This window comes from Limanda limanda, chromosome 16 (genome assembly GCF_963576545.1).
Source record: "Limanda limanda chromosome 16, fLimLim1.1, whole genome shotgun sequence".
NCBI classification, from domain to species: domain Eukaryota; kingdom Metazoa; phylum Chordata; class Actinopteri; order Pleuronectiformes; family Pleuronectidae; genus Limanda; species Limanda limanda.
Window position 1 is genome coordinate 853921 of NC_083651.1, and position 20069 is coordinate 873989.

A 20069-nucleotide genomic window follows, 5' to 3' on the forward strand; every position below is an offset into this window, starting at 1 on the left:
GAGTCATGTCATATAGAGCACCCGCCCCCCCCCCCCCCCGTGCACATTACAAAGTACTGGTAACCACGGGAACCAGTTTAAAGACATTGTTGTTAAGCTTTGGTGGTTTTCAGTTTCTCTCTGAAGCTGAAAGAAGAAGTTTGTGGAACATCACGTTGTTTGGATCAGATTAATAAACTGAGAATAACAAACAGAAGAAAAGTTTGTATTAATCCTCTGAACTTTGTAAAGATGATCAAATGTTCACGATTACGAGAAATTTAAAGTATTTATTCAAGTTTTCTTCTGATGTTTGTCTCTTGTTAATTCAAACAATCTGTTGCTTTGCAGTGAAACACTTTGTTGGATTGTTTGGACTTTCGGACCAATCACAGGAAGCAGAGACAGAATTAAACAGTAGAAGAAGAAGAAGAGGAAGCAGCTGCAGTCTTCACCTCCGACGATATAATGTTAGAAGCTAAACCAGTGGACTCGTCACTGAATCCTTCGGACTGAACATGTAACTTAACGTTGATATTTTATTTTTATAAAAAACAAACATTAAGATTCTGTGTTTTCCATCCAACAGAGTTTTGATGGGTGATGAGGGGGGGGGGGGGGGGGATCACAGTCACACACTCGGAGACCGGCTCCGATGAAACAACACTTTCATACAACAGAAGAGTCTGAGTGTCTCTGCCAGCAGATTGAGCCTCACAGCTGTGTGTCCTCTCTCTGAGGAGCCTGGGAGGACGAGGAGCGGATCTGATCGTCTTCTGGCGTCTCTGAGTTCTTTTGTCTGTCTCCGTCCTTGTCTCTGACGGCTTCTGGTGTCAGGTCCTGGTCCTCCTGCAGGGCGTGGAAGCGCTCCACCACGCAGTCGGCCGTCAGCCGGGCCTCCGGGTCGTGGTCCCAGCACTCGGTGACCGTGGAGCAGAAGACGTTCATCCCCTAGAGGACAGAGGACAGAGGTCAGAGGACAGAGGACAGAGGACCAAAGTGAGACAGAGACATGTCAACCAAGTCGTCTGCACACGTGTGTGTGTCTGCGATGAAAGCATCAGTGTCTGTTTGTGTGTCTGTCTCTGACCTGGTGCTGCGTCCAGGCCGCCGGGATGTCGGGTCGTCCTCGGTCCCTCAGGACGATGTCCCTCATGCTGTCCACACACGGCTGCTCACACACCTGAGAGCCGAAGGCCGGCTCGTAGCTGTCCACCTCTGCAGCAGTACCACACACACACACACACACAGACACACACACAGACACACACACACAGACACACACACACACACACACACACACACACACACACACACACACACACACACACACAGACACACACACACACACACACACACACACACACACACACACACACACACACACACACACACACGATGACTACAGCTCAATAAATTAAGACGTTTCCATATAAAATGATCTGTTGATGTTAATATTAAAACACATTGAATGAAGCCATCTTCATAAAATCTGCTGAATGAAGATGAACAACGAGTCTCTTCTTCTTCTTCCTTCAGGATTATGTCGGTTGTTCCTTCATAATTTGGTTTGATATCCTGTGAAGTAGAAGCTGGACCCCCCCCCCCCCCCGGCTCCTCCTCTCCTCTCACCTCCGATGGCGTGGCAGCGTGAGGCCATCTCCCAGAGGACCAGGGCCATGGAGTAGACATCCATCTGCTTGAAGGCCTCCAGGTCCTCCAGGTTCACCCGGGACTCCAGCACCTCAGGAGCCATGTAACGAGCTGTGCCCACCTGCAGGGGGCGACACAGGGATGTCCGGTCAAACTCAACCAGGACCTCCATCACAAGTTCTGCTTCATGAGCAACAACCAAACATCTCACCTGTCCACTGTTGGCGTAGTCGTCCACAGTGAGAGCCAGGTCCAGTCGTAAGGCCAGACCGAAGTCACACAGGGCACACTCCCTCCGGCTCTTCATCACGATGTTGCTGCTCTTCAGGTCCCGGTGGGCGACCGGCACCTGAGGAGGAGGAGCCAGAGGAGGAGCCAGAGCAGGTCAGAGGGAAGCTGGGACAGTTCTCCTCTAATGTCTCCTCTCCTCTCCTCTCATCTCCTCACTCGACCCAATTTGGCACTACTTCACACTCCCTTATCTGCATTAGACTCTGACTTTCCTTCTTTACACTCTGATGTAAATTACACAACACCTTGTTGTCAAAACACTACACACAATGTTCAGTTGTTACACACACTTCTCAAGTAAAATCTCATAGCATCAACCTACAACACACAAATACTCAAATCTCTAAACATTCAGGTCTGTTGAGCAATTTGCAATCAGGACTGCAGCATAAAAGTGCCTTGAGCCTCTGTTTTGTTTGATGAACAATGGAATAGAATAGAATACAGTGTGCTCACAGTATTTATATTTTGCAGGACTGAAAGAGAACCACACCGTGGAGGAAGAACACGCATTTTCACAGCCGAACAAGAGACTGAAATTCTAGATATGGTTCATGAGAACAACGCTATCACACTCAGACAAATAAAAACTAGGATCCTGGCTGACCTGATACATTTAGAACATCCAGACCGTCAGCCTCTCTACATTGGACCGTTTTCTTCATAGGAGCCATGTAGATGAAACAAGTGAACAGGTTCCATTCGTACGGAGCACAGACGCATCAAGGAGTTACGGAGAGAGTTTGTGCTTGTTAGTACCAAACATTCAGCACTGACACATGCATGTATTGTACCTGTAATCAAATATTGTTCCTTTTCTACAGTGTCTCACTGTAGCCCACTGTGTTGACCTCTCTGTGTCCAGACTGTAACTTTCATTCTCATGCTGTCTGTGTCAGTACTGTACTGTTCTCTGTGTGTACTGAAATAAACATTTTTTAGCTGCATATTTGTGTGCTGTTTTATGTTTGACTATGAAAAAAGTAGGCCTACACTGAGACAGTTTACAAAAGGAGAAATGGATAATTCTCCAGGGTCATGTCATTCATATGGTGTGTTCCATTTCGATGATTGTGTTTTCAATTTTGCACTTCAGTGTGCTGTAAATGCTTGGAAGTGTGCAAGCAAATGCTTAGTTGTGTGTTCTCAATGAATGGTATGTGTGTGTCATTTGAAAATATGTCTGTGTGTAGCAAATGAAAACACGAGTTCCATTTTGTGAACAGTTGAGAGATTTGATGGCAAAGTGTCAGGTTGAGCATTTTGTGTGTTTGGTTTTCAGTTTCCTGTGTGCAGTTTTGAGAAAGCCGTTATTGTTTTGAAAAACGTGTGTTAACAATTGTGAAAAACTGTAATGATGAAGCTGGTTTCTGGAGATGTAGTTTTACCTTTGGAATGCCGCTGGGTGTGGTGTCGCTGTGGAGATGAGCTAACCCGGTAGCAACGCTGCCGGCCATGGCAACAAGCTCCTCCCAGCTCAGGATGTTTTCTGTGATGAAGTCCTGCAGGTTCCCCAGGCTGTGATAGGCCAGAACCAGCCAGTACTTCCTGAGGGAGGGGCCGGGCGGACCCCTCTCTTCAGCCGCCAGGAATCGAACCACGTTTCCGTGCTCCAGTTTGGGGTCAGTGAAGATGAAGCACTCGTTCCTCCAGGAGGCGTACTCTATGGCCGGGAAAACCTTCACCGCCACGGTCTCGTAGCTGTTGACCCCCCCCCTCACCCCCTGCAGCAGACGGGCCCTCCACACCTCAGCGAAGCGGCCCTTCCCCACCAGGACCTCCAACTGGATCGGCAGCGTCTCCGACAGCCGGCCGTGCCAATCCGTGAGGGCGCCGGTGATGTCACTGTCAAACGAGGCCACTTTGGCGTCGTAGTGATCTCCTTCACACCCGGGACCCGTCAGGCCTCCTGCCCCCCCGCCCGGCAGGTCCAGAGCCTGGTAGAACTCCGGGGTGCGCTTGGTGCTCCAGTCCGGGCGTGCGGGGGGGCCGGGTTTGTCCGGGCGGCGTGTGCGGTAGAAGTAGAACGCCGCGGTCGCCACGATGGCCACGAGGACCGGAGGAACCAGACTCACCACCACCACCGGGATCACGTCCTTACTCTGCAGCTTCAGGAACCCTGGGGCACCACAGAGAGAAGACATTACACATCCATCCGTTATCCATCATCCACCATCCACCATCCACCATCCACCATCCAACATCCATCATCCATCATCCACCATCCATCATCCATCATCCATCATCCATCATCCATCATCCATCATCCATCATCCATCATCCATCATCCACCATCCGTTATCCGTTATCCATCATCCATCATCCATCATCCATCATCCATCATCCATCATCCATCATCCACCATCCATCATCCATCGTCCAACATCCATCATCCAACATCCATCATCCATCATCCATCATCTATCATCCACCATCCGTTATCCATCATCCATCATCCACCATCCATCATCCATCATCCATCATCCATCATCCAACATCCATCATCCATCATCCATCATCTATCATCCACCATCCGTTATCCATCATCCATCATCCATCATCCATCATCCATCATCCATCATCCATCATCCACAATCCACCATCCATCATCCACCATCACCGGGATCACGTCTTTACTCTGCAGCTTCAAGAACACTGGGTACCACAGAGAGAAGACATTACACATCCATCCACCATCCACCATCCATCATCCCCTATCCATCATCCATTTTCCGTTATCCATCATCCATCATTCCTTAATCCATCATCCACCATCCATCATCTATGATCCATCATCCATCATCCATCATCCATCATCCATCATCCATCATCCATCATCCACCATCCATCATCCATCATCCACCATCCACCATCCATCATCCACCATCCACCATCCACAATCCACCATCCACCATCCATCATCCATCATCCATCATCCATCATCCATCATCCATCATCCATCATCCATCATCCATCATCCGTCATCCACCATCTATCATCCATCATCCATCATCCACCATCTATCATCCACCATCAACCATCCATCATCCATCATCCACCATCTACCATCCATCATCCATCATCCATCATCCATCATCCATCATCCATCATCCATCATCCATTATCTACCATCCATCATCCATCATCCATCATCCATCATCCATCATCCATCATCCATCATCCATCATCCATCATCCACCATCCATCATCCACCATCCACAATCCACCATCCACCATCCATCATCTATGATCCATCATCCATCATCCATCATCCATCATCCATCATCCATCATCCATCATCCACCGTCCACCATCCATCATCCATCATCCACCATCCATCATCCATCATCCATCATCCATCATCCACCGTCCACCATCCACCATCCATCATCCACCATCCATCATCCACCATCTATCATCCACCATCCATCATCTATCATCCACCATCCGTTATCCATCATCCATCATCCACCATCCATCATCCACCATCCATCATCCACCATCCACCATCCACCATCCACCATCCATCATCTATGATCCATCATCCATCATCCATCATCCATCATCCATCATCCATCATCCATCATCCATCATCCATCATCTATGATCCATCATCCATCATCCATCATCCATCATCCATCATCCATCATCCATCATCTATCATCCATCATCCACCATCCATCATCCATCCATCATCCACCCCCCCTCACCATTGGCTCCCTTGTTGAAGACCAGTTTGTCGTTACACTCGTGTTCCCCCTGACAACCACAGACCATCATGGCTCCGTCGTCACTCGGCTGTGGGACCATGTGACATTCTCTGGAGGTGAAGTTCAGCAGCAGGGCGGGGTCCACGCCCTCTAGTGGCAGACTCGGCTGGTGACACATGGTGCTCACGGTCATTGTGTCGTTGCTCTTCCTCCTGAACAGATGAAAATCAAACTTTAATGTGGAGACGTTTCATTTTGTTTCTTTAATGCAGCCGAGGAGAAAACACGGCAGCTGATCTGAGAACGATCTCCACAACGAAGCAGATTCTCTACTCAGCTGCGTCTGATTACAAGTTAGCATCTGACTCCAGATCAGCCTCTCGCTGAGCTCCACTGTTCTTCTCTGGTGTAGGATGGATCCTTCACCTACACGTCATCGCCACCTACTGGCCTGAGAGCTGGAGGTGGTTTGTGGGTTCTCATGAAACTCGATCACTTTGTTAGCGCTCGTGTTTACAGCGAAACGAACTCTGACCTGAATGAACCAGTGGCCTTCCGTCACTTCTCTCTTATCACTGGTTTCCAGCAGAGTACTGGGAGGGGGGGGGGGGGGCTGACAGGAAATGAGAGGGTGCGGTGAGTGTGTGGTGGAGGGGCGTGTCCTGACCTAACGCTGTTATCCAAACAAAAGACTCAAGTTTCCACTCCTGAAGAAAGTTGTGGGTCAGTGAGGGTCGTCACACGTGCTGAGAAAACAAGTGATCCTCTGGTTTCTCTTCAATCATACTGAGGCTTTCATCTATTACTTTGTCCTAAATTCAGTTCTTTAATTTGGAATTATTAAAGGGTGTACTTATGGATTTGGGAATATTGTAAATATTAAAAAAGAACATATAATGATATCTGTAAAACTTGTGTTCCTACAAACTAACTTCTCAGACTCAGAGTAAAATGAAATGTCTCCTGCTCTGACTCCAGGTGGAACAGGTCGGACTCCTCTCACCAGACAGCGATGCAGATTTCCTCGATGGCGGTGCAGAAGGACGACAGGCTGCAGTTGCTGGTGCAGACGCTGTCCTTGCACAGCGGGCTGGACGCCTCGCACCACTTACACAGGTTGAAGCTCAGGTGGCTGAAGGACTGGACGCCAGCAGGGACACCTGAGGTGTGGACGGAGACAATCAGGGACAAGAGACAACATGAGACAAGCAGGAGGTTCAAGGGACGACACATGGAAACAGACATGTCTTCGTTGTGTTGTGGAGTCGTGTGTAGAGAGCAGCTGTGAATCAGATGTCTCTTTGTGTAATTAAAATACTCAAAGTACTCAGATTGACTCTTCAGCGCCTCCTGGAGCTGTCGATCAGAACTTTCCTTCAGTAAAGTAACAAGTTGATTCAGACAATGCTGAAGAAAGTAGAGATCATTTGTTTTGATTCAGGAGCATCAATAATCAGAGTTATAATTTAACCTTCATCAGGACGTTTAAACCTCAGCGTTTATCAATCAGCTGAAACTAAGAGTCTCAGTTAACGAGTCTTCATCAGGAGGCCGACGAGTTTCTGAAGAAGACACAACGTCCTGCACATGAACATCTCATGGAAACGGCCACAGAGATTCGTGTTAAACACTTCATTCAAATATTATCAGAGAACTAATGAGTGAGACTCTCGGGCTGGAACTCCTCTGCTCAGCAACAGGAAATGGGCGTGTCCCTCCGAAGCACGGCTCTGCAAACACACAACTCAACACTCCTCTTTGTTTGTCTGTTGTTGTGCACTTTACTATTTGCACCTACTTTATGCTGTGTGTCTATGGTGTGTGCTTTTGTCTGTAGAGGACACAAACACACACACACCCACACACACACAAACACACACACACACACACACACACACACTCACACAAACACAGAGCAGAAGTTGATCCAGATGTTTCTTCCAAACAGAGCTGGAGACAAAGGGGGAAGAAAACTTAAAGAGCTGGAGGATTGTGTGTGTGTGTGTGTGTGTCTCTGTGTGTCTCTGTGTGTGTGTGTTTGTGTGTGTGTGTGTGTGTGTGTGTGTGTGTGTGTGTGTGTGTGTGTGTGTGTGTGTGTACCATCATTGTGAGGACATTTTGTGTGGTCCTCACTTCTTGGCCTATTTGAGGGTTGAGTCTTGTTTGTGGGGTAAGAATCCGGTTTCGGTTCGAGTCGGGGGAATGTATTATGTCAACGAGTGTCCTCACTAAGATAGAAGTACAAACATGTGTGTGTGTGTGTGTGTGTGTGTCTCCAGGAATAAATTGAAGCCAGAAGTGAGCTGCTCTCTGAGCCAAGTTAGTATCCAACACTCCACCCTCAAAGGCTCATGGGAAATCTCAGCACGACGAGCTGCTGGGAGGAGGAGGCCCTCCCTCTTACAACCACACACACACACACACACACACACACACACACACACACACTCCAGATGATTTAAGATCAGCACATATTTGCATCGCGTCTGAAGTGTGAGTTTTCTGTTGCTGTGTGTAAACGTTGCGTCTCCACTGTCATGTCAGAGCATAAAGATGGTTAGCTTAGCATAAAGACTGGAAACAAGTGGAAACTGCTAGCCTAGTTTTGGTGAGGTGAATTTGGCAACGTAAAAACACGGCGACCACATCGCCAGTGTTGACAGAAAAATGATAAATACAATGTTACTCAGAAACTGCTTTCAGATCTCCCAACATGCTCCTCACATGTTCCTGACGTGTTCCTGACGTGTTCCTCACATGTTCTGCAGGTTCTCTCTGTGAGAACAAATGTCTGAGTCAGAGTCTCTGGATGTTCTGGATCTTCTCCTGAGATCCTCCTGGTTAAATGTGTGTAACATGTCAGAGTCCATGTGAGGAACCAGCAGGACGATGTGTGGAAGCTTCTCAGAGAGCGAGTGGACGTGTGGACGAGGTTTCTAACACGTGACGTGAAACTGGAAGAACACAAAGATCTCAGGATGAAGAAGAGGAGCCGGACACGTAGAAGACGAAGACGTCCACTTGGAAACACGAGGAGGTTCCAGATCTTCTGGTGATGAGGCCGACGCCGTGTGGAGGAGCTGGAAACAACAACACTGATCTGTCCACAGCAGAGTTTATACGTCATGTCTCGCCTCCTGCTGCTCTACAGGCTCCGCCCCTCTACCCAGGCTTCGCCCATGTTCCTGTTGGTGTGAACGAGTCGGAACCGACAACCTGCTGCAGCTTCACAAACACACTAACTACACAACGTGTCCAGAACAATCTGCTGCTGAGATTTAAAAATCACTTATTGACTTAAATGACAAACAGTCCTGAGAAGAAAGCGTCAACACGTTTTAAGAACTGATGCTTTTTACATGGAACCACATCCTCAGCTGTGTTGATGAATAGAGTGTGTGTCTGTCCTTGTGTGTGTGTGTGTGTTTGTGAGGCCACGTCACATCACTGTCCTCACATGCACAAATGAAAGTATCACACATAAACACACTCTTTCAGTGCCAGTCTCTGTCCTCTCCAACATCTCAAGACAAGGCCAAGACGCCTGCGTGTGTGTCTCTGTGTGTGTGTCTCTTTGTGTGTCTGTGTGTGTGTAGTTATTCACAAAGACGTCTCAGAGGCACTCGCTCTTTGTTGGATCTTATTTTCTCTCTCTGTCAGTTCATGAACAACAGGAGGTCAAAGCAGCTGATTAATATTAATATTTGTCCACAGAAACATCAACTTCATCAGAACCTGAAAATACTACGTTGGTCCACATGAGGTCATCGAGTCCACTGGGCTCCTTCATCTGAAGAGTGCACACATTCTGTTGACCTGAGTTCTTCATCCTGGATCCGCTTATGATCATAATAATCGTAATCATAATAATCATAATAATCATAATACTGACGTAAACATGAACGATTGAAGTGACTCTACTGATCACACACACACTGATCATTGATGCTTAAATTGTTAAATATTTAATTTGGTGAGCAGCACTTAAATGTTCTGGGTCTGGTTCTACTCAGAAATAAACAAAAAAATAGTCATTCTTGTATCACAGTATTGTTACTTGTATTGTATTATTGTTACTTTTAATGACTTATCGTTACTTGTTCTGTAGCATTACTTGTATGACAGTATTATTACTTGTATGACAGTATTATTACTTGTATCGCAGTAGTATTACTTGTATCACAGTATTATTACTTGTATCGCAGAGGTAATACTTGTATCGCAGTAGTATTACTCGTATCAAAATATTGTTACTTGTTCTGTATTATTACTTGTATTGCAGTAGTATTACTTGTATCAAAGTATTGTTATTTGTTCTGTATTATTACTTGTATCGCAGTATTATTACTTGTATCACAGTATTATTACTTGTATAACAGTAGTATTCCTTGTATCAAAGTATTTTTACTTGTATCACAGTACTTGTATCGCAGTAGTATTCCTTGTATCAAAGTATTGTTACTTGTATCACAGTACTTGTATCACAGTGACATTACTTGTATCGCAGTAGTATTACTTGTATCACAGTATTATTCCTTGTATCACAGAACTTGTATCGCAGTACTTGTATCGCAGTACAGTTCCTGCCTGTTGTAGTGACGTGAAGGATCTAATAGCGGATCTCTCCCCCCCCCCCTCCAGCAGCTCCGGGGAGCAGGGACAGAGAAGCCCGGGGCTCGGGTCGCACTCACCGGCCGTCATGAGGACGAGGATCCCGGTCCACAGCGTCCGGCAGCGAGCCATCGTCAGCGGGCAGCGGGAGCCGGAGGAGGGCGCTGGGTCTCGGTCAGTCCGGGAGTCGAGGAGTCGCTCGGTCCGGAGCTCAGAGGGTCCAGATGTTTTTCATCCAGATGTGGTTTAGCACCGCCCACCGCCACTTTAACAGGCGTTAGATTTCAAAACAGGAGGAAAACTCTCGTTTCACTAAAGGCTCGATTCTGAAGGAACTTTTAAAACTTTAGATTCTAAGAAACTTCTTCTTTCTTTTCTTTTGAACTTAAGTTTTTATTAAACTTTTCTTAGGCATGGAACATGGCAAATTAAACATGTTTCTTTATACAGGAACAAGTAGTATATGGTTGAGAATTGACTCTAATAACAGACTTTGCACATATTTGTCTCAAGAATAGGCAGCTATTACAAAACAAAGTGAGTACATAATGATATCCACTCATACCTTCATTGCATACCTGCACCCCCCACCATACATGATATAGCATACATCATATAGACATGTTGCTGAGGTATACAGTATTACAGGATCCCACTTGGGAGAAACACAGCAAAACAATAAAACCAGAGTCCTAGTGGGGATCATTATTTACCTTTATGTAATTCCAAACAAACTTTTATATAAAATCGACCAAAAAGTCAAACGAACCAAAAATAACCAATCAGAGCCGTTTCTGTCACTGTGACCTTTAACCTCTGCACCCAATCATTTCATCTTTGAGTCAAAATGAGACACAGACATGACCTTTGACCTCTGCTGCGTTAGTCTAAGGATCTTCTCTGAGCTGAGGTGTGAACATCTGGAACAGCTGCTCAGGGTTCATCCTCTCGTTAGCTCCGCCCCCCTCTCCTCCCTCTAACTGGCTTATTCCAGCTCATTAGGCTGGTGATCATGACACCACACACACACACTCACACTCACACACACACACACACACACTCACACACACACACACACTCACACACACACACACACACATACACACACACACACTCACACACACACACACACTCACACACACACACACACAAACACACACACTCACGCACACACACACACACACACACACACACACACACACACACACACATACACACACTCACACACACACACACACACATACACACACTCACACACACACACACACACACACTCACACACACACACACACACACACACTCACACACACACACACACACACACACACACACACACACACACACTCACACACACACACACACACATACACACACACACACACACACACACACACACACACACACACACACAAAATCAGTGTCACACTTCATCTCAAAATGTGAGCTTAACACAGGATTTATGACGTCACTACCAGTCATTAATATAGTTATATTTAATAGTGGTGTTTATAATACTTATACTATTGTTCTTACTATAAACGGATCGTTAATTTTCATTATTACATGTTGATATTTAATATAAGTGATGTATTACAATATTTCAAGAATAAAGTCGGAATACTGTATTATAAATGAAAAAGATATATATATATATATAAAGAAGCTTTTATTCTGAAAGGGTTGTAGAGAACATAGGAGGAAGAGGAAGTATATAATAAAGACGAGTGCAAACAACAGGTTAAAAATAGAGAGAGATCGAGGCGGAGTGATACCTCCTGTCAGCAGGAACCAGCTCAACTCTGAGTTCCAGTTGTCTCTGTACTTGTCTCTGGTTGTCTCTGTTTGTCTCTGTTTGTCTCTGGTTGTCTCTGGTTGTCTCTGTTTGTCTCCTGGTTGTCTCTGGTTGTCTCTGGTTGTCCTTGGTTGTCTCCTGTTTGTCTCTGGTTGTCTCTAGTTGTCTCTGTTTGTCTCCTGGTTGTCTCTGGTTGTCTCTGTTTGTCTCCTGGTTGTCTCTGGTTGTCTCCTGGTTGTCTCTGGTTGTCTCTGGTTGTCTCCTGTTGTCTCCTGTTGTCTCCTGGTTGTCTCTGGTTGTCTCCTGGTTGTCTCCTGGTTGTCTCTGTTTGTCTCCTGGTTGTCTCCTGGTTGTCTCCTGTTGTCTCCTGGTTGTCTCTGGTTGTCTCTGGTTGTGTCCTGAGATGAAGAGGAGACTCCTGCTCGTGTCCAACTCCACCCTCCACGGTGGTGGGTACCTGGGACACTGTCAGGACAACATCTCTGTCTTCTTTGGAAAGTAAGTGTTTGTATTTACATGTACTGAAGGAACTGAAGGAACTGAAGTAACTAAAGTATATGAGAGTAAATATATTTAAAGAGACACTGAATACATGTGTTTTTAGCTTTAAACTAAATTATTTAAATAAACTTCCTTTTGGTTTTAAAATCACTTTTATTTTGAATTCCCTTCATTATTTCTGTGTGTGTCTCCTGATTCCTGACGCCACCTAGTGGCCCCGGCTGCTTGTGTCCCGGTGGCTGTCTCTGTTGTTAGAGGACGTTTCACTCACTGTCCCTCACAGACCTCAGCTCCTCGTGACCTTCAGAGGACAGGAGGTCTGTGGACGAGGGACAGTGAGTCCTCCCTCAGCTGAAGGTCTCACAGGGAGAAGCTGTCCTGTTGCCTCAGGGACTGAATGTCTCCTGTGACTTTCAGAGACGTGAAGTCGGTTCTGTTTGTCCCGTACGCTCTGCACGACAGAGACGCCTACACCAGGACGGCCCGAGACAAGTTCCAGACTCTGGGTGAGTCCTGTCCGTCCCCGTGACGTCTTTCATCTTGAATATTAGAGTCGCTGAGCAGAGACAAATGTCCTCGTGTTGCGTCCTCTGCAGGTTACCAGCTGGACAGTATCCACGAGGCCTCGGACCCTGTGGAGGCCGTGAGGAAGGCTGAGGGCTTCTTCATCGGTGAGGAGACACCTCCTCTTCCTCCTGTGTGCTCTCCTCTGTCCTCACTGTGTCCTCACTGTGTCCTCACACTGTGTCCTCACTGTGTCCTCACTGTGTCCTCACTGTGTCCTCACTGTGTCCTCACTGTGTCCTCACTGTCTCCTTCCCTACCCTCTCCCCTCCTCTCTCCTCGACCCTGGGTCATGTGACGTGTCTCTACAGGAGGAGGGAACACCTTCCGGCTGCTGAAGAGTCTCTATGACAACCAGGTGGTGTCTGAGATCCGGAGACGGGTGCTGGAGGTGAGTCCACGTGTCCTGAAGGTCCAGAAGATGTGAACCAGTTCAGAGAGAAACTGGTTGAACTGGAGTTTCACTCTTTGTTTCCAGTGCAGAGATAAAATCCTACATTTCATTTCCCGTTTAACTCTTTTTTATTGGTTTTCTTCGGGTAATCAATACAATTATACAATTACACATCACAAATCTGATGGATATACCTAACCCACAATAATACCCACCCACCCCTACCCCATGCAGCAGAAGTACATACTATAGAGACACTTTAGAATGTATATGTATATATATATATATATGTATATATGTATATAGGAATATTAGATTATTACAATACAATAACATACAACACTGCTGCAAGACAAAGCAGAGAAAATTAAATGGATTAAAATAAATAAATCAATGTACATTTCATTTCCTGAACAAGAACCAGGAAGTTGTTTTTAAACGCATGTAGCGTCTGCAGGGAGGAAGCAGAAGTGTCTCTTCCGTCCTCATTGTCCCCGCCCCCCCCTCCAGGACGGCGTCCCCTACATGGGCTCCAGCGCCGGCACCAACGTGGCCACCGTCAGCATCAGCACCACCAACGACATGCCCATCGTCTTCCCTCCGTCCTTCTCCGCCATCGGACTCGTGCCTTTCAACATCAACCCTCACTACCTGGAGCCCGAGCCCGGCAGCCGCCACATGGGGGTGAGTCCGACCCCGGGGGGGGGGTGGGGGCGGGGTTACCAGACGCATGTGTTACTAAAACAGAGAGAATCTATTTAACCTCCAGTAAGAAGCTGAGCTGCGGGAAACAGGTTTTCCTCCTGTGGTTGTGATCAAAGACGTCTCACTCACCTCGTTACAGAATCCATCATCAACATTGTTTATAAACTTGAATTACAAATAATTTATAGTGTAAATTGTAAGTAACTCATATAAAACTTGTCAGAACATATTTGTGTTGTGTCTCATATTGAATCCGTAGTTTCCACAGGAAATGAAGCAGCTGAACAACGAGTGTGAGAGATAAGAACAGGATCATTGTTCCAGAGGATGAACCTTTGACTCTGGTCTCAGTCCCGTCTTCTCCAGAACTTGTTTCTCAACTTGAGTTCAGTTCATTCATCTTCAGTTATCGTGGTTTTATTTGAGATTGTAATCAGGTCAAAGTCTCTCTGGCTGTGAGCAGCTGATAAGGACGATGCACTGATGGACTTTGTCCTCAGTCTGATCTGAGATCTGCCTCGTCTGCTTCAGAGCTTCAGACTCTCCAGTGTGAACCTGAACATCAGGTGTGAACGGTTCCTCAGAGCAGAAGAGGAGTTTTTGGACCAATCACAGGAAGTAGAGACAGAATTAAACAGTAGAAGAAGAAAATGTAAAGTTAGACATACGCATGTTTGACAAAATCCTTCAGTTCTTTAAACACTAACCCGATCAAAATGAAACCCTGAGTCGAAATCTGATAAAAAGTTGTTGGACTGTGAATAAAGATGGACGACATTGACGGCTCACAAAAGTGAAGCCAGCCACCAGAGTGCCCCCTGGTGGCTGGCTGCAGTAGTTAAAAGTGACAGATTAAAATACATTTGAATATAAAGTTGGTTTCTGTTAATTCTTCTATGTGTTGAACAGGAAACCAGAGAGCAGAGGATCACTCAGTACCACGAAGAACCCGACACACCTCCAGTCCTGGTGAGTGGTTCGAGTCCAGAGGAACCAGACTCCAGGTTCTTCTACATGTTCCTCAGGTTGCAACATGAAGAGGAACCAGACTCCAGGTTCTTCTACATGTTCCTCTGGTTGGAACATGAAGAGGACCCAGACTCCAGGTTCTTCTACATGTTCCTCAGGTTGGAACATGAAGAGGAACCAGACTCCAGGTTCTTCTACATGTTCCTCAGGTTGAAACATGTGGAGGAACCAGACTCCAGGTTCTTCTACATGTTCCTCAGGTTGGAACATGAAGAGGAACCAGACTCCAGGTTCTTCTACATGTTCCTCAGGTTGGAACATGAAGAGGAACCAGACTCCAGGTTCTTCTACATGTTCCTCATGTTGGAACATGAAGAGGAACGAGACTTCAGGTTCTTCTACATGTTCCTCAGGTTGGATCATGAAGACTCCAGGTTCTTCTACATGTTCCTCAGGTTGGATCATGAAGACTCCAGGTTCTTCTACATGTTCCTCAGGTTGGATCATGTTGAGGAACCAGACTCCAGGTTATTCTACATGTTCCTCAGGTTGGAACATGTAGAGGAACCAGACTCCAGGTTCTTCTACATGTTCCTCAGGTTGGAACATGAAGAGGAACCAGACTCCAGGTTCTTCTACATGTTCCTCAGGTTGAAACATGTGGAGGAACCAGACTCCAGGTTCTTCTACATGTTCCTCAGGTTGAAACATGTGGAGGAACCAGACTCCAGGTTCTTCTACATGTTCCTCAGGTTGGAACATGAAGGAAACCTGGATTTGAACCTAACAGAGAAGCTTGTTATTAGACCTGAAGGTGAATCTGTCCTTTGTGTGAGCGTGAGGCCTGGTCCTTCCTCCAGCGTCACATGACTTCCTTGTTTTGAGTCAGTTGAACTTTGTGTTGTAGGGTCTGAGAGAAGGTTCCATGCTGCTGGTGGAGGGAAACCGAGCCACTCTACTGGGAACCACGAAGGCCAAACTCTTCAGCAGGTACATCTCACGTGTCAGTTCTGTCTGTAGGAAGCAGGAGATAAAAGCATCCAGACGTACAGGAGCTGGAGGTCAGGAGAGCAGGAAGCAGAGGAACTCTCACTTCTCTTTATAGATTCTCTTTATAGATTCTCTTTAGACCGAGAGAAACTCAGCTCATCAGCAGAAACACTTTCAGACTCGTGTTCTCTTCGCTGGTGATTATGAAACTGTTGCATGTTTATGATGTTTATGACCAACGTGATCTCAGTGTTTAGTGTCTTGCTCACGGGCACTTTGACCCTCTGGAGTCCAACAGTCCTCATGAAGTGTCCCTGTGATCTGATTGGTTGTCTCAGGGGACGTCCCTCGGTGGAGTACGACCTCGGCAGCGACCTGAGCTTCCTGCTGACGGACGGCGGCCCCCCCCCCTCCTGACTCCAGACTCTTCTTCACTGATCCGTCTGCTTGAAGCACAATAAATATTTGAAAGAAACATTGTGTGAGCTTTAATGTTTTCATGTAGATCGCCCCCTGGTGGCTGGCTGCAGTATAGGTCACAGCCCCTCCTCCTCCATGTTAGCAGACTCTTAGTGTTTCTGGGGTTTGGTTTTAATAAATCATATTCAACGACTGGTGAATTGACATCATCGCCACAAGATGGCAGCGTTCTTGTCTGAGATATTTTGGATTCATTCGTGCAGGAAGTGTCTTTGTCTTTGTTTATAAAAAGATTAGGGCTGGGCAAGTTAACTCGTTTGAATCGAGTTAACTCATCACTTATTTAACTCAGTTAATTATTTTATCTCGCATTAACTCAGGTTTGATTATTTATTTTATTGTGAAAGTCAGGCTTTTATTTTGTGAAAGTCTGTTGCTGACTGCTGCGGAACCGGAAAAAAGAAAATAATTGGCGGATAAACAACCATGGATAAGGGTACGGAGCTTTTACAGCCATTTTCATTTTAAAGTTCTTCCAGACGGCGGAGTCGACAGAACCAAAGTTATTTGTAGCCAAGGTGAATTTTCTTATCACCGGAGCACTTCCAGTCTAAAATATCACCTGAATGCAAAACACACAGTTGATATCAACAAATCACTCAACGAAACAGCGAGTGGAGCGAGGCTTCGGCAGACTACGTTAGACGCAGGGAGGAGTATACATGTTTCATAACGAAGAGGATAACATTAATGCCCTGGCAGTGGCATTGAGCTTTAATTTTGTATTTGCTTTGATAACATTGTTAAGTTGAGATTTACACTGAATATTTTATTTAACTGCTACAGTATTAAATGCTGATGTTAAATGTGTTTGCACAACAAATGTTATGGCACTTTCGTTCATATGGCAGAACATTGAAAGTAAAATTGCGCTATACACTCCTTTTTAATTCATTATTGGATTTTGCGTATACAAATGCGATTAATCGTGATTAATCAGGGAAATCATGCGATTAATCGAAATTAAAACTTTTAATCGTTGCCCAGCCCTGAAAAAGATTGATTTGGTCTGAACCTCATCTCAGCTACAGATTGTGAAGCAGAGCCAGCATCAGCCACCAGGGGGCGAGTCAGACGGTCTGTGGTGTGGATGTATCATCGAGTTGAAGAAGCAAAGGTAATAAGGACACGTGACGCTGAGCCAAATGTGAACAAATCAGTTTATTTCATTCTAAAGGTGAAAACATCGGTGTCAAAGTTATTTTAGTCTCTAGGTGAAAGAATTGATACATAAAAAAAAACCTTAATCACGGCAGAGGAAGAGAAACCGTGGAGTTAAATATAAAAGAGTAGAAAGACGCTGCAGAGTCACTTCTAGAAACTCAGCTTGTTGCTCAATCTGTAGTAAAAAGCTTCAGGTCATCAACAGTGAGTAAACTCAGTCACACCACACGTCCACCGGGGGGGGCGGACGGGTAGGTAGAGCGCCACCACATGGACACACAGGCACAGCGCAGCGAGTCCCACAATCCAATAAGGCATAAAAATATTATAAAATAATCATTTGAGTAAAGTCGTTAAAAGTAATGAACACAGACGTCCTCAGAAGCTGTTAGAAGTTCGATCAGTGAAGAGAAACTGTTTCTATCCAACACAATAAAACATCATCTCTGCAAAGCTCGTTAATCTCAAACAGAAAATCTGATTCCTCCAGTGGAGACGATTCAGAGTTCAAACCAGGAAGTGAACCTGAGGGTTCGGCCTCCAGATGCATTCTGGGAGTTCACTGTAGAGACTCGTTTCTTTCTGCTGCTGAAGCTAAAACACTAACGTTCCTGTGGACTGATTCTTATTCTTATGTTCTTCTTATGAACAAGTTTAAACATTAGTTCATTATTTGAACCCAATATGGGTGAAGTTACAGCAAAGTTTGTGTTTTCTTTCTAATACTTTCACACACACACACTCAGACACACGTTAAATAACCCGCTGGTTTCAGTCCATGTCGTTCTGAGCAGAGCCGCAGACATAATCAGAAAAATACTGTTTCAAAATCAGTGCTAAACTAACAACTGTAAGTAGCTATAGTTAAACCCCGCCCACCTCACTTCCTGTTGTCATGACGATTCCCAACGTTTGGCAGCGATAAACAATTATTTCTAATGTCAATGAATCTGAAGGAATTCATTAAAACCTCAGATTGAAGAGGCTGAAGGTGGTTTATTAATATTGTCACTTTTCTTCTGACTCCTCAACGCGCCGCCTGTCAATCATCTCTCATCATCACGTCATGTACACAAACTGAATAGAGTGAGAAAGCAGCGAAGCTCTGACAGGAAGTTACACACACAGGAAGTTACACACACAGGAAGTTACACACACAACGATGTATTACTGACGCACTTTAAACTAAAGAATCTTGATCATGTTGCTGCTGAGACACTTTGACACATTATTACATTTTAATAGATTTTCAGACGCTGGATTATCTCTCAGTCGATTGAGGTGTTAAACACTGAGAAGCTCAGAGATGTTCTGCTGAATCAGCAGCTCTGGACGTTCAGGGAAACAAACACAAGCTAACACAACCTCTTGAGTTTGGAAACAAAGTGCAAATGAAATATCAGGCCAAGCCAGAAGCTCTGGTGCAGATGAAGACCTCAGATCTCCAGAGACATGTGTCCTGCTCTAGATGTTTGGATCTGTTTGCTCCCCTGAGAGGAACATGTGGATCTTCACAGATCTCAGAGAATCCTTGAACGTTGAAGATGATCCGACGTGAAGCTTGAGGACTTCAGGATCTAAACCATGTTTCTGGAGCTGAGAGGAGTTCATCTGGGACCAGAACATTCGGAACAAACACACAAAACTAAATCCCCATGGAAACCTAACCCAGTACCTTTATCTGCCACTCGGCTAATACAGTGAAATCCTCTCAACAGCCTTTTACCCTGATGCTCTCCTGGACCTCTGTCCAGTAACTACTCAGTTTGACCACTAGGCGTCAGTGTTGCCGTTCTCCTCCGGCTGCAGCTGCTCCTTCTCAGTGCAGTCCTCCTGGGGGGGGCGGACTCTCTTAAAGAAGCCCATCTGAGGAGAAGAAGACGGAGACATCACATGTTTAGTGTTGGTAATGTAAGTAATTGTTTCTGTTGAAGAATAAATTCAGGTTCAACAGAGACCTGGTCCTACAGAGACCTGGTCCTACAGAGACCTGGTCCTACAGAGACCTGGTCCTACAGAGACCTGGTCCAACAGAGACCTGGTCCCACAGAGACCTGGTCCCACAGAGACCTGGTCCCAAAGACACCTGGTCCCAAAGACACCTGGTCCAACAGAGACCTGGTCCTACAGAGACCTGGTCCTACAGAGACCTGGTCCCACAGAGACCTGGTCCCACAGAGACCTGGTCCCACAGAGACCTGGTCCCACAGAGACCTGGTCCCACAGAGACCTGGTCCCACAGAGACCTGGTCCCACAGAGAACTGG

At 45.9% G+C, this 20069-nt stretch overlaps 3 protein-coding genes across 3 annotated transcripts in view; 1 reads left to right on the forward strand and 2 right to left on the reverse strand.

Moving 5' to 3' along the window:
* Positions 1–615: 615 nt before the first annotated feature.
* Positions 616–10418, reverse strand: tgfbr2l (transforming growth factor beta receptor-like). Its single transcript, XM_061088801.1, has 8 exons — positions 10325–10418; positions 6637–6793; positions 5634–5845; positions 3312–4042; positions 1844–1981; positions 1612–1753; positions 1070–1197; positions 616–930 (listed from the first exon to the last, which is right to left on the reverse strand). The coding sequence occupies exons 1-8, from the start codon at positions 10374–10376 to the stop codon at positions 694–696; spliced, it is 1797 nt and encodes a 598-aa protein (XP_060944784.1). The 5' UTR covers positions 10377–10418; the 3' UTR covers positions 616–693.
* Positions 10419–11990: 1572 nt separating this feature from the next.
* Positions 11991–16634, forward strand: si:dkey-69o16.5 (Alpha-aspartyl dipeptidase-like). The gene is made up of 8 exons (XM_061088700.1): positions 11991–12534; positions 12955–13043; positions 13134–13208; positions 13413–13492; positions 14006–14179; positions 15110–15169; positions 16077–16159; positions 16498–16634. The coding sequence occupies exons 1-8, from the start codon at positions 12440–12442 to the stop codon at positions 16574–16576; spliced, it is 735 nt and encodes a 244-aa protein (XP_060944683.1). The 5' UTR covers positions 11991–12439; the 3' UTR covers positions 16577–16634.
* A 1147-nt stretch (positions 16635–17781) lies between these two features.
* itgav (integrin, alpha V) overlaps positions 17782–20069 on the reverse strand; it is a 28172-nt gene continuing 25884 nt past the window's right edge. The window contains exon 32 of the mRNA XM_061088115.1: positions 17782–19669. Within this exon, the coding sequence (XP_060944098.1) occupies positions 19577–19669 (93 nt within the window). The 3' untranslated portion in view covers positions 17782–19576. The remainder of the gene's footprint in view (positions 19670–20069) is intronic.

What these genes read in the sequence shown, in the direction of transcription:
- si:dkey-69o16.5 (XM_061088700.1), top strand. Translation starts at nt 12,440, where the DNA reads ATGAAGAGGAGACTCCTGCTCGTGTCCAACTCCACCCTCCACGGTGGT. An exon ending in AGACAAGTTCCAGACTCTGG is followed by an intron (nt 13,044 to 13,133) that starts GTGAGTCCTGTC and finishes CGTCCTCTGCAG; the next exon opens with GTTACCAGCTGGACAGTATC. An exon ending in CCGGCAGCCGCCACATGGGG is followed by an intron (nt 14,180 to 15,109) that starts GTGAGTCCGACC and finishes TGTGTTGAACAG; the next exon opens with GAAACCAGAGAGCAGAGGAT.
- tgfbr2l (XM_061088801.1), bottom strand. Translation starts at nt 10,376, where the DNA reads ATGGCTCGCTGCCGGACGCTGTGGACCGGGATCCTCGTCCTCATGACG. An exon ending in GAAATCTGCATCGCTGTCTG is followed by an intron (nt 5,846 to 6,636) that starts GTGAGAGGAGTC and finishes TCATCTGTTCAG; the next exon opens with GAGGAAGAGCAACGACACAA. An exon ending in ACGCTGCCACGCCATCGGAG is followed by an intron (nt 1,198 to 1,611) that starts GTGAGAGGAGAG and finishes GTACTGCTGCAG; the next exon opens with AGGTGGACAGCTACGAGCCG.